Source organism: Parus major, chromosome 9, assembly GCF_001522545.3.
Source record: "Parus major isolate Abel chromosome 9, Parus_major1.1, whole genome shotgun sequence".
Classification (NCBI taxonomy): domain Eukaryota; kingdom Metazoa; phylum Chordata; class Aves; order Passeriformes; family Paridae; genus Parus; species Parus major.
In genome coordinates this window covers 1,241,388-1,258,720 of record NC_031778.1, presented here as the reverse complement: position 1 = coordinate 1,258,720, position 17,333 = coordinate 1,241,388, and the positions used below count along the sequence as shown (strand labels likewise).

Sequence of the window (17,333 nt, the reverse complement as noted above, 5' to 3'; positions counted from 1 at the left end):
TCCTGTACCCACAGCTCTGTGCCCACTGCTCGCTGCTCCTGCTGCAGAGCAGGGCATGGCAGCCAGGCCCTTGTGTGGACAACCCCTCCTCCTCCTTCTCTTCATCCCTGGGTGCAGAGTGAGGCTGTGCCTGCATTCTTCCCGTGTCCTCTGGTGCTCTGCACAGGCAGGGACAGGGATGTGCCATGCCCTGAGCCCTACAGAGACAGGGATGTGCCATGTCCTGAGCCCTACAGAGACAGGGATGTGCCATGTCCTGAGCCCTACAGAGACAGGGATGTGCCATGTCCTGAGCCCTACAGAGACAGGGACAGGGAGGTGCCATGTCCTGAGCCCAACAGGGATAGGGATGTGCCATGTCCTGAGCCCTACAGGGACAGGGACAGGGATGTGCCATGCCCTGAGCCCTACAGGGACAGGGATGTGCCATGCCCTGAGCCCTACAGGGACAGGGATGTGCCATGTCCTGAGCCCTACAGGGACAGGGATGTGCCATGCCCTGAGCCCTACAGGGACAGGGATGTGCCATGTCCTGAGCCCAGCAGGGACGTGCTGTGCACCCTGCATGTGGCAAGTTCAGAATGTTGAACAGTCAAGTGCTCTGCTACTGCTCTGCTTTGAGCCTTGTGAGAGCAAAGAGCAACTGTGAACAGGAGTGAGACCAAGATATCATTTCCAAAGGGAGATCTGGGCTTTAGATTATATCTTTGCTTAATTTTTTCTCCCAGGATAAGCTCATTTCTGTGGTGATATGTGGTATCTGCTGTCTTTGTGATTTATTCTTGGAATCCAAGGCATGAGTTGGCCAGATAAGAAACACAAGTAAGCATTTAGGATGATACCATCAACAATTACTTTTAATTACTCCTTCCAGTGTTTTGATATAAATTAAAAAATTAACACAACAAAAGAAGCCACATTACACAGGTTAAGGAAAGATTTCTAGAGGGGAGAGTATTTGTTATTGATGCTGTGTCACTGGCCTTGTTAACTACAGAGTGTGCTGCGAACTGGAATAAAATGATGTCTCATATGAATCTTTGTATGTACGTATTCTTTGGCCAGGATTACTCCAGGCATGACTCTTGGTGTCACTTACAGTGCACCCACTCTGTGTCTGCGTTTGGCAGTGGCAGGATTGGAGCTCAAAGGGGTGGTGTGGTCCTGTGTCACAGCACAGTGGCTTTCCCAGTCCTGTTGTGTGCATGCAAGCTTTCTGTGTTTGTACTGATAAATGTGACAGCTCACCTGTGTTGGAGGTGCTAAAAGAAAAATATCTCCCAAAGAGGGTGTTGGTCAGCCTTTCAGCAGAGGAGTCAGCCAGATGTGAAGGACCACAGAGAGAGAAATTTGGGAGTTTGCTCTCCCTTGCAATACCCAGGAGACCTGGCACCTCTGGAACAAGGGGCTGGTACTGGGCTCTGGTCCCACCCATCCTGCTGCAGCACAGAGGTCCTGTCCTGTCTTCCCCTTCTCCCTCCCTGGAGAGAGACCCTAGCACAGCCCTTCCAGCGTGCTTTTACCTCCAGAGAGCACCAGTTTCACACTGGAGCCCTGAATCACTGCTGTCTCCTGGTGGCAGAGCAGGTAGAGCCTCCCCCAGCTGGGGGAACAAGGGCTGCCTTCAGCCCCCTCTGTTCTTCCTGCAGCTGCTCCTGCCCAGAGCAGCCTGCTGGGCCAAGCCAAGGGGACACAGGGCATGGAGCAAACAGCACAGGGCCCACACCTGAAAACCTCGTGCTTGTCCAGTGCTGTCTGGGATGTCAGCTCAGGAATGGGATCAGCTGTCTCCTGCTAAGCTGTGCTGGTTGCTGGTGGCTGCTGTGCAGGGGCAGTACCTGAGCGTTCTTTGGGGTGCTACAGCTCCAAGCACTGGTACAGCAGGGGCTCCACTGCTTGTGCTTGTTCTGAACCGTGATCTGCTCCACTCCTGGCCTGCTGAGTATCTGCAGTGCTGTGGAAAATGTTCTATGGAAATAAAACCACTGGATATAGGCACTGTGTGAACCCACACAGCTACACAGGGATCTCTCAGCAGCAGCCCAGCACAGCTTTCCTCACCTCACCAGATGAAACAGTTCCAGCAGGAGATTAGGAAAAGACAGGCTGCTAAGGAGTCATGGCTTGGTATTTTTAGCGTCCCAGTTCACACCTGTAGTGCCCAGGAGCCAGCACTCGTTATAATAAGCATAATCTAATTACGTAGTGAGAAGATTTGCACTGGATGCCAAGAGAGGAGTGCTGGGAATGGCAGGAGCCCATCACTGCCCAACCTACCAGAACGTGCTCAGCTGAAACAGAGCTGCCTCTGCAAAACTCCTTGGTCCTGCTGGAGAGCCGTGGCCACTGTGGGAGGGCTGTGCAGGGACAGGGTGACAGAAATGAGACTGGGGCACGACAGGAGGTCTGTGATTTCCTGTCTGGACCAGAGCTGCGTCCTGCAGGAGGAGCAGCAGCTGCTTTGGTCTCCTGTAGTTAGAGGACTTGTTTGTGGTGTGGTCTTGGAAACAGGAATGTGGTTCTGGTATGAAGCCTTAGCTTTGTTTAGGCCATTAAATCTTATCATCCAGATGATGTGGATGTGAGACAAATGAAGAGAATGGATATATTCAAAAGCTGAATCGTACACGGCCTAGGAAGCTGCTGCTTCCTGAACATCTTCTTCACTTAGCACAGGACACTTCCAATAGGAAAAGGTGGTTTGTTTTTTTTCTAGGATGTACATAACTTGAAGAATCTTCTGTAGAGACTACAAAAGAAATGGATTATTTTTATATTTACAGATATTAACCAAAAATAAAGGCTTAGGCAGCCTCCTTTGCCTGACTGAGACATTATCAAGGTCTTTTTTTTGTTCTTCTCTGTCTGTTCACATTTTCCTCTGCCCCATTTTCAAACAACAGAACAAACATCAATTCTTAGTTCTGTGAACAATCCATCTGGCCCAGTGTGTGTACAATGGGAAAGAGATCACCACAAAGGGGATGAGTTGTGGTGGCAGTGGTAGATGTTTTAAGTTTTGTCACCAAAACCTTGCAGGGTTTCAGGAAAAAGTGAAGAAAGAAAATGGATACTAAATTGTGCATGGTTCTTTTGAGGCAGGGAGAACAACTTTGAGCCATGTTCATGGAAACAGATGAACAATCTGTGTTGTGCAGCACACCTGCCAGTGTTGTACAGACTTTGGCACAGTTTAATCCAAAGGAGGTGTTTTCACAGGAGATGGAAACAATAAAAATGATTTCAGCATGTTTTTTGCAGTGTGTTCCATTGCAATCAACTCATGCACACACATGAAAAGGAAAGCCATGGGCTTTGTTTTGGGCTTGATGCTGATATTTGGATGACCAGAAGGGTTTGTTAGCAATGTAATTTGTATCTGCTTTTAAATGTTTTCTTTGACCTTATTTGTAAAATAAATTTAGATTCATTTGCCTTCAAGCTATAACTGATTCCATAATTTGCTGTATCTTTTGGGGGAAGAGTCATCAGCAGGCAGAGAGCCTGTGACCTGCATGGTTCCTTTTCCTTTCCTTCTTCAAGGAGCCAGGATGCAGCATTTATCCTCAATAAATCTGCATGCCAGAATATCTACAGCTGAACTGGTTTGGCTACATTATCCTGAGGGATCTGTAGAGTATATTCCTCATTTGTGCAAAGACATAGTGATGAAAGGGAAAGCAAAAGAGGAGGTAGATAGGAAAAATTCCAGAATTAAGTAATGAGAGAAGCAGTAGAACCAGGAGCTGTCCTGCAGAGAGGGAAAAGGAGAGACAAGAATAGAATGGGGAAAGCATAAGTGACTTAGAAACGTGTTAATGTAGTGGTAAATAAAATTTTCTGATGAAAATATTTTCTGCTTCGGTGTCTGAGAAATGGCAGTGTAAAAAGGATGCAAACAATCATTCTTAAACATGTGAATAACCAAACAGAAACATCCTGGGCTGTTTCCATTCCCTGGCTGCACAGTTAAAATCAGGGCATCAGAAAATGCAAAAATTGTGGTAACCAGCTTTGCTTCATCCTCTGCAGTGAGTGTGGACTTCAAAACCCCTGGTGAGGTGAAGTGGGGAGTCAGTCTGACACAATTTTCATCTACAGCCAAACTGGAACCAGAAACTCTGAACTTTGTGGATGTGTGAGCCCTAGATCAGAGTCTTGTTCAAACCTGAGAGTTCAAGCCCAGGCCTCGCACCTTTTCAGTCTTTGAAACCAAGGAAAGTAGGAGAAGGGTGTATGGACAATTTCCAGGTGCTGTTTCGGTGGCATCTGGGCTGTTTGGGGTAACTGGGACTCTGTGCCTTGGCTGAGGAGTGAGGAGTGGCTGAGCCAAAAGTTGGAGATTCTTAAACCACTTTTAAGCCTTGGAGTATTTCAAGCTCCTTAAGCCACTTTAAGGCTTTAGATGGGTTTAAAATGCTTAAAACACTGTAGGGCCTTAGATGAGTTTAAGCTGTTTAAGCTGATTTAGAGCTTTGGAATGACTTAAGTTCTCTGTCTTTAAGGAGGTTTTGAGGTCCTTTGAGCTCCTAATTGCAAAGGGCTTTCTGGACATTTTGAGTGAAGATGTGGCACATACCTGTTCCTGTGTTCAGGGACTCTGTCTCCCTGGCTACACTTTCATCCTCCTTTCTGAAGAAAAGAGAAGCATGCCAGGAGCTAGATATCCATGTGTAGGGAGGAAGGGCTGCTCCAGAGGTGGGTTCCTGGTGAGGGCTGCTCCTGTAGGATGGAGTGTGTGGGATCTGTTATATTGAATGTGTGAGAAGTCCGAGCCAGGAGAGGAACAGCCCTGCCCCAGGGGACATCCTAATGTCCCTGTAATTACTGTGTTAGCAACTGCTCATTTTCCACCTGAATGACAGTGCTGCTGTACCTCAGGGGATGGAGCTGTGCCTGCCAGGTTCACATTTTCAGGGCTCACTGCTCTTAGGAAGTATCTGTGGGTAATACAAATAGTCAGCATTTCTTTCCTTCTGTGTTTTTTACTACCCTAATGTCCCAATGGGCTGTGAGATAAAGTTTACCCCCCTAGTGCCCAGGTTTGTGGGGCCAGCCAGTGACACTTTTAGCTGTGATTTGGGTAACTGCTCTGGAGTAGAGGCAAGTGTGTTCTGGCTCTTTGCCTCGTGTGCCTTCCCAGGTGCGTTTAAGGTCCTTGATGGGCTGCATCCAGACAGGATGTGTTTAAATGTCCTTGAAGGACATACATTTCCTTAATCTTTTTTAAAACCACCTCTGTGTTCAGCTGTGGGGCTTCCTGTGGCACAGCTTAATTATGCACCACAGGGAAAAGGTCCTGCTTTTGTCCCAGGGTTCTTCCCTGCTGGTTTCACTGGGCACCCAGCAGCCTGGATTAGAAATAACCTTTTTCTGAGCCTTCAGCTGATGGCCACCCTCCATCCACCTGTCTCTGCTGCAGCTTCAAGGTCTGTTTAGCTTGTGCTGCCCTAGAAACTCTTCCCACGTTTGATTCATGCTGCTCTTTGTGCCTTGCCTAGTTCTCCTCTCTCTTTCTGAGTCATTCCTGATACTTGGCCTTCTGACCCTGATGGAGGGGGCTGATGTTTTCTTAAATGGGTCTGCAGAGACCTTCCTGAGGAGCACTTCAGTCAGTCACTTGTGTTAGATATTGTTTGTGTTACATTTGTCAGCACAGCACAGCATTTCTGTTGCCATTTTTCACCCTGTGTATTGTATCTACCTCTTTGGAAAGAATGAAAATATATTTCACTTATAACGGAAAATAAATGTGTTATATACAAAAGTTTCAACAAATATCCTCTGGAAAATTGTTTGACAGGTTAAAATGGAAGCTGCTTTACAGCTTTACTTACTGTACACGTTACCAGCAACTGCAATGTGCAGCTATTAAATGTGACAGAGACATCCTGTTGCAGAGTTACTGAGAGGCCTGAGAAGGGCTTTGCTCCTGGTTTTATCTTATGCCAAAACTTAGGGATCTTAATTCCCCAAATCAGCAGACTCCCTTGACAGGCCATGGGAGGATGATTGGAGTCCTGAGGGCACTGACAGGGTCAAGGTGATTCAGGTGTCCTCAGCTACAGGTGACTGTCCCCACTTCTTCATCAGAACTTTCCTGAGTTATATCAGCCAAAAGTCAAATGGTTGAAAGCAATTTCCAGGTTGTTTTCTTTTGCATTGTAATAATCAGCTCCCGCATTTTAGGTGAGGATCTGAGAGGTTCTTGCATCACTCTAGGGTTTGAAGGATCACATTTAATGGTACCCAGGGGACATGCACCCCTGGCAGGCTTCCTCACATCAAACTCTTCACTCAACATGAAGCACAGCTCTGCCTCCTCCTGCAGCACTGGAGCCTCTCCTTGCCTGCTGCAGGGAGGACCCTCCTCCTCTTCCCATCTGTTTAAATCACTTCTGAGGGGGAATCAGGACTCATGATATAAATAAAAGGGAATAATGTAATTAATGCCAGTCAGAATGGTTTTGTTGAAAATAGTTCTTACCAAATAAATGTGATGACAAATTTTGAGTGTTTGGTAAATGGAGGCAGCTGTACTAGATGTCACATGAGGAGCTTAACTACAGGCACTGATTAAAAAAGTAGCACTGTGGAATATCAGTGTAGCACACTTAGCCGGATTAAGATCTTTGTTGACTGACATTTTAGATTTGTTAAGGAGAATCACTGTCAAATGAAAATATTTTGAATGGAGATCTGCAGTGCCTGGTAAATGCCTGAGAGTCCTCCACTATCCTTAATCAGTCTCAAAAATCTGTGCTGGAAGACACGCAGCTCACAGTGCAAAAGGACAGCAAATGCTGAGGGCATGGCTTGTGTGGGCTGTGAATGAGGCACTGGCACGAGCCCTGCCCACGGGGGACACGTGCCCACTGTCACACTGGCAGGAGGGCTTGTCTTGGCCTGGCACGTGTGGGCACAGGAGCAGCAGGCACTGGAGTGTTTGCTGTGGCTGCAGAGCTGTGTTGGTGGCTCTGGCACTGAGGGCAGACAGGAACCCCAGGGCTTGGGTAGCTCATCATGCTGAGAGAGATGCTGAGGATGAACTCTTCCCTGGGGTGCCTGTCTCCCCACGAGGGGAGATGCTCTGAAAAGCCAGTCCAGATAACTCGTTCACCCAGTGCCTGCTGCTCACATGACAGAAGCTCTGCGAGATAAATTTAATCTCTGCTGTCCATCATTGGACAGTGAAGCTAAAAGTTTTGAGAGGAAGCAAGGGCAAGCTGTCATGACAATTTCAAAACTGTCCTGTGGGTTCAGTTCAAAGACAGAGGCCAGTTTTGGCTTCTGCCCATGTTCAGAGAAAGGAAGGATTTGTGTGAATGAAGCACAACTTGGGGCATGTATGTAAGTAATTTTTTTTTCATTCCTCTGCTGCACCTTGCATGGGAGAGGCAGAGGAAAAGCTCTGGAAGCAAAGTGGCTGCTGAAGGAACTGGAGCTGTGGGAGGGCTTTGCCTCTGGGGTCAGGACTGCTGCAGGGCTTGGTGTGCTGGACCAGTTCAGCTTCAGTCTGTTACTCACAAGTTTGGGGGGTCAGGCAGTGAGCACAGGTTTCATGACAACCATTTTAGTCCACCAGGAAGGGCTGGGCTCAGGTGCTCTTTGTGGAACATGTCTGTTTTAGGGTCACAGAGTTGAAAAATAAATTCCATTCTATTGGCATCTTCTCCCTGATCTTCCTTTTCCCAATTCTTTTGATGCTCCTGGGTTTATTTTTTGGCTCTTCATGATCGAGTGTACTTGGCATTGTCAAGAGGAAGCTATGCAAATAGAAACTAGTAACTCAAAGATAAATATTTCCTAAAGGCATCTTCATCCCTCCTTCTGTAAATTGCTGAGATCTTTTATCTCTGTTTATATGCCTGGAGGTGCTGTCCAGACAAGACCAGGACATACAAGGTAATTATGTCAAGGTGTCCAGCCTGAGACAGACAGGGGGCCCCATGGGATGGGCCTTGATGTGCCAGATCTGTTTGCCCACACATAATGGACTTAATTTGGGGCAGCTCTGTGCAACAGCCCTGGCTGTGTCTCCTCCTTGGCAGCCTCTGTGTAGACACTGCTCAGAGGAGCATCAACCTTCCCCTCCATCTGTGCCATGGGAGGAGCTGCCCTGAGGTCTTGGGATTTTAGCCTTTATATTTATCAAATCCTGTGCTGCATTAGTGCATAACCTCTAAACAGAGGGTTAGATACTGTCTTCACACTTTGGTCAGATAAAACAATCCCTCTGGGCCTGGAACCCAAGGACACCCCACAGCCTCAGGCCCTGAAAGAATAAACAAAAGTGAATTGGGGGAGCAAACTGGGGGTAAATGACTTCATTAGCTGAAGCTGTAATTGGAGCATTAACCCCTGGGATGGAAATGGACCAAACTTGTAATTGAGAAACTTGTGCCCATCTTCCAGCTTGGGTGCAGCCTCTGGGAGGTTTCTGACTGCCCAAGGTGTGCCTGTTGAAGGCCTTCAATAAACACCCACTTTATTCTTTTAATCTTGTCTGGCCTCTGTTCTAGGGAGCCACCCCAAGGCACCAGCCCCAGTTCCTTCCCCAGTGCCTTTCCCTCACAGCAGGGAGGGCTGGAACAGGAGCCTGGGGCTGCACTGGGGACACAGAAAGGCCAGGACAGTAAAAATCTGCCCTTGATTTTCAGATTCAAAACATCTGGGCTAGTGCTGCCTTTGGGTTGCAAATATTGCTGTCTACAAAGTTAAATGTTTTTATAAACAAAGAAAAAAAGTTGATTTCTGATTGTTTTCCCCACTGCCAGCTGCAGGAGCTGGAGCAGCTGTGGGGTGGCTGGTTTGCATTCTGTCTTCTAACTTTTCTCTGCTATACATTTGTTTGGGCCTCTTCAAGAACACATACCGAGTTGTCCTTGACATTACAAAGCCAGGCACATAAGTGTTGTTTCATATGGAAATTAGTAGTTGTTTTTCAAACCTTGCTTTAATTGCAAAGATCAAAGTGTGGTGAGCTGAGCCTTTTGAGCCCAGGAGGAGCATTCCCTTCGCTCCATGCTCCCCTGGCAGCCAGGCAGCTCCCTCAGCACAGCCGGCTGATGGTGGCACATTTTGGCACATTTTGCCAAAACCCTTTCACCTGCTGGTGTGTTTTATCCTGCCTGGGACAGGATCCTGCCTCTCTTTCCCCAGGGCCAGCACAGGGGATGGGGATGTGTGGCACCATCGGTGCTCCTGTGCCGTGGAAATGCCAGTCCTGGCTCTGAGCCTGCTCTGGGAAAGGGCTCCTGGGGTGTACTGGGTGTTTTTGGATCAGCCTGGGAGTTGGAATGGACACAGTGTAAGGCACAGCCTGAAGTGGGGGCAGAGAGAAGCAGAGCCCTGCCCACGGTGATCACTGGACCCTGCTCAGCATCCAGGGCTGCCCCTGCCCTGCCCTGCCCTGCCCAGAGTGGGACAGGGAGGGGACCAGGCAGAGCACGTGAAGGTCTGTTGAGTGCTGCTGTATTACATTAATTGAGATAATCCCAAGAATTGATGAAATGGTTTTTTTCTCTTTATTTCATGCTCTATTCCATATAGATCATTCCTCCCCAGAAGCATGGTGTTTGTTGACAGTTAAACAAATCCTGGCTGTTCACGTGTATTTTATTTATTCCTTTGCATGAGAACTGGCAGTGTCCTGCCTGCCTGTTTGGCCAGGCTGGTGATCCCACAGTTGTGACTTCCTGTATTTTGCAAATCATATCCACATTATGGCTGTTGAATAGAGAAAATGTAAGGTATTAATATTAATGAATGGATTAAAACAGCAGCTGAGGATTCTCTACTCAGCCCTGTGGCTTTCAGTGACTCTGAGTAGAACCATGTGAGCTCCATGAGCTCAGTGTATCAGCCCTATGTGAATGCAAGGTCAGGCTTGGTCTCTTGTCTTCTCACTACATTACCAAGATGTGACAGCGTGGTACTGCGTGGTATTAATGCCTTCACATCAGCAGTGCTCTGTTTGTGTGATCATCTCAGTGCCAGAGGAAGTCCACTCAGTCTGTCTCTGGTAATGGCCACGGTGTGTGTGCCAGCCTGCACATCACACTCAGAGCACTGATCCAGGCTGGCATGTTTCAGCACAGAGAGAAGGTGTTTTGTCTGAGAAAGAGCCGTGTTCTGTATGTGCTGGTCACAGCTGGGATGTTGAAAAGCCTGCTGCATGCCACCACACTCCAAAGGTTTAGCAGCTTCTGCCCATTTCCTGAGCAGCAGCCATCCCTTCCCGCAGGGATGTGTAACTCAGCAGGGCGTGGCAGCAGCTGCTGTGACCTGGTGTCACACCTGAGTGCAGGTGAGAATGAGATCAGAGTGTTTAATCAGCTCCCCTCCACAGGGCTGGCCAGGTGCTGGCTCCTCACCCCCTCACCCTGTTACTGCTCTCAGCTCGTGGTCTGCACAGACACCGGTCCCTGCAGTCCCAAAGCAAAGGGATGATTGCCCAAAGCAGCAGCAGAGCCCTTTGTGAGAGTGGCTGCACCCACAGCCCAGCTCTTCTGGAGCTGAAGCTTGATAGCCAAGTCTGGAAAAATACACTTCTACATCCACTCTCTTCCCTGCTTGCCACTGCTTTATGTTAAAAAGCTAAAACCTCTAAATGACTGAGGGTGCATTCAATCTCCCCATCCAGATCATGGATAAATATATTTAGAGAATCACAGAATATCCTGAGCTGGAAGGGACACACAAGGACCATCAAAGTCCAACTCCTGGCCCTGCACAGACACCTCAAGAATTCCACCCTGTGTCTGACAGCATTGTCCAAACGTTCCTTGAGTTCTGGCAGCCCCACCACCCTCTGGGCAAAGAACCTTTTCCACCCTAAACCTAAACCTAAACCTAAACCTAAACCTAAACCTAAACCTAAACCTAACCTATCCAACCCAAACCTGCCGTGACACAGCTTCAGGCCATTCCTGCAGGTCCTGGCACTGAGCAACAGAGAGCAGAGATCAGTGTCTGCTCCTCTGCTGCCCCTCAGGAGAGGGGGAACACTCAACCCTGTCATCACCATCATCAAAACACTCCCTCACATCCAGGGTTCCCCCACTGCCTCTCCTTCCATGCCTGTTCCTTCTGAAGGATTTGTGGCCACCCACTGCAGCACTCCAGTTGTGAGAATCATCCCACCACATTGCTGTGGTGGCAGCTGCATCCCAGTTTTCCTTCCACACCATAGCCTTCGGCTCCTCCTGTTTGTTTCCCATCCTGTGTGCATTAGTGCACTTCAGTTGGGCTGATCCCGCCACCTTTTGTTGGGGGGAGAGGCTCTAATTTCTACATGACCATTCTGAGGCACTCCTGTTGTTTTTAACACATCAATAACCCTTTTGTTTTTGCTGCCACATGGATCCATCCCCTACTTTCACAGAGATATACATAGCTGCACTGCATCCCACCTAGCTCTGGCTACACACTGGCTGTGTGGGTAAGTGGGAACCTCTCACCCTCTCCTTCCCTATCATCCTGTTATTTTTGTCAGAATGGAAACACTGCATTAAGCTGTTTCTGGTTCAGTGAAGGGGCATTTGTTATCCAAAGGCAGACTGCATTTCAATTTTCTTTCAAATGCCTCGTTAACCCTCTTCTGATTTACTCAGCTCCTGATTATCCTGACGTTCTTTCCCAACGTGCATCTCCTTTGTGAGAGGCAGAAGCAGAAACCCAGAGCAGGGGATAGCTCCGGGTGACAGAGCAGCCCCGGGGCTGTGGGTGGCCTGTGCCCTGTGTGCTGTGGTGACACTGCTGCAGTGCTGGGACAGTGGCACAGACAGCTTTTCTCTGTCTCCTGTTGTCTTCCCATAATTGATCATTGCACCATTTTCCTTCACTGCCGCTCCCCAATGGGCACATCCTTTTTAGCAGAACCCCAGTATGTACTCCATCTTCTCAGGCAAATCTTTGGTGTTCAGCCAGTCCCAGGTACACTCAGGGAGCTCTGTGTGTGTACTCTGTGGCTGTTGAAATCCAAGGGAGACTCTCAGCTGATGAGGCAGTGGCATCAGGCACTCCTGCTGGACCAGCCCACACTGCAGTGGCACCCAGGTGTCACCTGGCTCCCCCACAGCTGAGGTGGGACTGGCAGGAACAGCACCAGGCACAGCATCACTGTGCTCAGGAGCCCCCCTGCAGCCTCCAGCCACATGGGCTTTGGTTTTGGTTTGGGTGTTTTAATTGTTGGGGGTTCTGTTGTTCCTAGAGAGGGGCCTCTGGGGAATGTAGTAAATAACTGTTGTTCCTCTGTGTAATTCCGTAAACATCTCCAGGAGTCTTATTTTAAACGTCTTAAGTGCTACGTTTAACCACCTTAAAGGCTTCAGCCTCTCCCCATTCCAGAGCAGCTCTGAGGCCTCCTAATGCTTTCTGCTCTGAAGTATGTCTCTAAATATTGATGCTCAAGGTTTTATTTCAAGGCTTTTCTGAGCAGAGCTGCACTGGCAGCACCAGAGCATCCTCCACAAACAAGAAACCACTGAGCCTTGTTTACTGAGGCAAAGGCAGCAGTATGAAATACCAGAATTTATGTTTTTATGGTAGCAAATGTAGCGTGTGCAAATGATTCTGAATAAATGCTGTTGACCTTGCACCAGCTCTCATTGCTGATGGGGGGCACAGAGCTGGCAGCACGCTGGCACACGGTGCTGCTGCCCAGGAGGGACTGACAGGGACTGCTCTGCCCACAGCTCATCAGCGATGGCAGCGTGGTGTACGCTGAAGCCCTCTGGGACCACGTCACCATGGATGACCAGGAGCTGGGATTCAAGGCTGGCGATGTCATCGAAGTAATGGATGCCACCAACAAGGAGTGGTGGTGGGGGAGGATTCTGGACAGTGAAGGCTGGTTCCCAGCCAGCTTTGTTCGGGTAAGACCGTCATCTTTCTTTGTGCCCTCTCTATTAGCAGCAGGAGTTTGTTCTTTTTCTCCAGGTTTAATGTTCTGTGGTGACTCCTAAGGACTTTCCCTGTTGGAGATGGTTCAGCATGTCTTGTTAGTATTCCTCTACAAGAGGCTATGGAACAGGGTGCCCTCCTGGCTGAGCAGCCACCAGCGAGGAGAACTTCCTCTACATGAGCAAATCAGGGCAAAGGGTTCAGCTCCAGACTGGAGGGGAGCTGAGCTGAGCTGAGCTGTGCCAGCTGGGGAGCTGCCCCGTTTGGTGCTGTGCAGCCTGGCTCCTGCATCCCCATCTGTATATTGGCTGATTTGTGCCCAAGCACATGGCATCAGCTTCCAGGAGCAGGCAGCACTCTCCTGGAGGAATCCCTGATGCAGCTGGCAGAGATCTTCCCTCCGGTGTCCACTCAGACAATAGAGATGAGCATGGCTGCAAAGGCAGCTCTCTCCAGCTGGGGCTGGGCTCAGAGGATGCACCCACCTGGCCCAGGCTGCTGGGCTGGCACACAGCACTGGATGCCAGGCACTAAAAATGGAGGAGAAAAACACAAAAAACGGCTCGGAGGTCATCTGGGGCAGGCTGAGACACTCGGTGCTTTGTGAGAGTGACAGACCGAGGCTGTCCCCTGGTGCCAGCTACAAAGGCCACACAGAAGAGCTGTGCAGACCAGCCCAGACAGTCCCAACTGCTCACTGCAGGGGCTTCATTTCCAACAGAGCTTTCTGAAACACATCTGAACTCTCAGGGCAAGCAGGGGGGAAACCAGGAGTGTGGCAGGGTGGTACCTGCTGTGCTCCGCTGTCCTGCTGTGAGGAGAAAGGCTTTTTTCCTTTCTCCTGACTGTGTGGGTGCCTGACAGCTTTCAGCACCTCGGGGCAGGCTCCTCAGCGCTGCAAAGGCAATTAGGTGCCCAAGGGCAGGGATTCTCAGCCCTTTAGCTCTTTATCCAGGTCACTTCAGATCACAAGTGACCCAAAACCAGGTGAAGCATGAAAGGAGGTGACACGAGGTCATCTGGTGTCTGTAGCAGAAGCCCTTGGAGAAGTGGGGCAGTTTTGAAATGCTTTGTTATAGGTTGCAGGAGATGGTCTCAGCTGGGTAATTATTACAAACACTGGAATGTTTTTTGCAAGATTACCAAGCCCTCAGCGCTGCTTTTTTTTTTGCAATGAAAACACAGACTTTTTTTCTTTCATGTTACTGGTAAAATGAATTGTCCTGGCTGGCAAAAACTTGTCATAGTATCTTAGAGTAAGGCAGATTAGTACTAGGCATTAGCGATGCAGAGTAAGAAATTCTTTTAAGGCAGGAATCACAGCACTTATTCAAGCATCCAGGTGAAGATTTCCTGCTAATTCCCTCCTCTGAAGCTCACGGCAGGGAGGGCTGCTGTGTCTGGGGGTTTGGGTGACACTGCAGGACTCTGTCACTCCACAGTTTCAGGCCGATGTCTTGCTCACACTGAAGGAGAACCAGGATTGCACATCTTGAGGGCTTCAGCAGTGAGTAAATGTACTCTGTGCCTGTGTTGGCAAAGGGAGGGGTGTGCACTGGTTTTTATATATAGGTGTATTTGTATCAAGTGGTAAGTTACAGAACCTAGAAGAAACGACATTAAAAGTTTAAAGCAGTCTGTGTCATAGCACTAAAAATTCTGATAATTATGTGTATTTTAACTTCCTTTCACTGTGCTGGGATGGACCCTTTGAGCCGTGTACAGAGTCCTCCCTCGGGCACTCCAGGAGCTACAACAGTACCACAGAAAGGAGAGTTCCTGAGGGAATTGTCCCGGTTGAGGCAGCTTTAAGCTCCCAGCCCGGTGTTTCCCTGTGCTGCCATTTGATGGGGCCTGGAGCCCCCCCCAGCCCTGCCTGCAGTGCCCTTCTTGCCCACAGGCAGCTGCTTTTACTTTAGCAATGAACTGACTTTAAATAATCCTGGGGAAGCAGACACCGAGGGGCCATCTGTTACCTACAGTATGAGAACAATAAAGCAGATAAAAACCCAACCATTTACTGGTTCTCCCCTCCCTCCCGAAGAGTTCCTTCAAATATTTAAGAAAATTTCTCTCCATAAACCATTTTTGTCCTGATTTTCTATGTATTCTTCCTGAAGGACTCCATATTATTCCTGTGACTTCAGTCCACAAGAAATGCCTGCTTAAAACCACCGGTGTCACGGTGGGAGCAGCTGCCATGTGGCTCGAAAGGACCCTCCCCAAAGTGACTGTCTGGTCTCAGCTTCCCCGAGGGGAAAAGGTTTCCAGGCAATCCACACACCCTGTTCACACCTTGTCCCAGCTCAGGGTTTGTCTGCCCACCCAGTCCACTGTCCGAGCTGTGTTTAGCAGTAGGAGCAGTGAACATCTTGTGTGCCTGCACAGCTGCGAGTAAACCAGGATGAGCCCATGGAAGATTATCCCCTGAAGGTAGAGGGGGGCAAAGAGGACGACTCCCGACGCTTTGGGATGGGCCAGACCACCAAAGACCAAATGAGGACCAACGTCATCAATGAGATCATAAGCACAGAGAGAGACTACATCAAGCACCTGAAGGACATTTGTGAGGTAAGGAATAAAGGGGGAAGGGACTGTAAGAACTTGGCTGAAGATAATGGACTGTGTCCCATTCTTGCTCAGAAAGGGACCCTAAGCAGGTGACTTTTCTGAAAACGAGACTGTATTTTCATCAGTTCTGCTGAATGCCATTATATGCTCAAAAAACAGAAGACAATTTATTACAGCAAAATCCCAAATGCCTCTGCATTTGGAGCACTCACTTGTGCTCTGATTAAATGGAATTAATTGAATTTCCCAAGCCAGAGAAAAGTAAATGTCTAGCACTGCTGTCCTCTCTAATATCTGTTCTGGGGTAATATAATCAGCGACTCCAGCCTTCAGGCAAGTCATGCTCAGATCCAAACTGAGGTTGCTCAGCCAATTGGGTCCTTTACTGTCAAATATGTAGAATATCATGACACCTCCTTTAAAAGAGATCCATCGTGTACACTGGGGGAGTGAAGGCAGGTGGAATTTTTGCAGGAACAGAACTCTGTGCTGCAATGGTACCAAAGTGCAGCAGAGGCAGCTGGGGCAAAGAGCCCACAGTGTTACAAACAAACCTCTCCTGTGCCTGGAGTCAGTCATCAGCTCCTCACATGGGCACCCAAACCAGTTCCACAACTGCACTTAACTGGTCTGAATCCAGCAGTGCTGGGCTCAGAGCACCCCACTGCCTGCAGACACATAAAGGCTTTTTCAGCAAGAGACAAAGCAGCTCTGTGACTCCTTCAGGTGTGGGCTGCAGCATCCCACCGTGAGTCTGAGGCAGCTTCCATTTCTACCACGTTTAGGGTATCATTAGAAGAAATAATAGTTAAAGATGGGTACATCTCTGCAGGAATGTGATGTACACCTGGCTGCAGTCCTTGAGGCTTTCTGTTGCCACAGAGCAGGTGCCCAGGAAGCTTTCCAATTTGGTTTTCTCCTAGGGTTACATTAAGCAGTGCCGCAAAAGAGCAGACATGTTTACAGAAGAACAGCTGAAGACAATCTTTGGGAATATTGAGGACATCTACAGGTGCCAGAAGAAATTTGTTAAAGCATTAGAGAAGAAATTTAACAAAGACCACCCACATTTGAGTGAGGTTGGCTCGTGCTTCTTGGAATATGTAAGTAAATTTGACTTAATGGGAAAGGGGTAGCTGAGCATGATTAAACCAGATGATTTAGAAATTTATCTGACAGAACTGAAGCTTTCTTTAAAAAGACCCATCCAATCAAATTAAATGCCACCACCTCCCACCCTGGCCCTGTTCAACCACTCCCCACTTCCCAAAGAAATACCCTGTAGCTTGTGTGGCTGTGGAAAGAGCATTTCCAAGTACCTCACCTTCTGAACACTCTAATCCAGGCCAGACCTTCGTACTTCAGGGAAAACGTAGGAAGGTTTCAAAATCTTGAGGGGGACTGAGTTTGCCGTGATTTTCAGGTACTTTGCAGTGAGTTTGCAGTGATGGCATTTTCAGGTCAGTGCAGGATCAGCTGTGGCTGGTGTGGGCACTAAAAGCATTCTGCTGAGCCCAGACCAGGTATGTGGGAATGTCTGGGTCTCTCAGCTGAGCTGCAGGTGCTGAACCTGGAACACACCCTGCCCACCCCCAGCTTTAGGTGTCTGGTCTCGAGAAGCCTGGGGAGGATACAAATCCCCAAAGGGTTCCAGTGAGGGTACAAATCCCCAAAGGGGTCCAGTGACAGGGTACAAATCCCCAGAGGGTTCCAGCGACAGGGTACAAATCCCCAGAGGATTCCAGTGACAGGGTACAAATCCCCAAAGGGTTCCAGTGAGGGTACAAATCCCCAAAGGGGTCCAGTGACAGGGTACAAATCCCCAAAGGGTTCCAGTGACAGGGTACAAATCCCCA

At 48.7% G+C, this 17,333-nt stretch overlaps 1 protein-coding gene across 4 annotated transcripts in view; it reads left to right on the top strand.

The window, feature by feature from the left end:
- The window catches only part of ARHGEF4 (Rho guanine nucleotide exchange factor 4), a 209,755-nt gene that overhangs the window by 184,850 nt on the left and 7,572 nt on the right, over window positions 1-17,333 (top strand). For all 4 annotated transcript variants that reach the window (XM_015637472.3, XM_033516791.1, XM_033516792.1 and 1 more), the window contains 3 exons: window positions 12,699-12,878; window positions 15,295-15,477; window positions 16,401-16,580. In XM_015637472.3, the coding sequence (XP_015492958.2) occupies window positions 12,699-12,878; window positions 15,295-15,477; window positions 16,401-16,580 (543 nt within the window). The remainder of the gene's footprint in view (window positions 1-12,698; window positions 12,879-15,294; window positions 15,478-16,400; window positions 16,581-17,333) is intronic.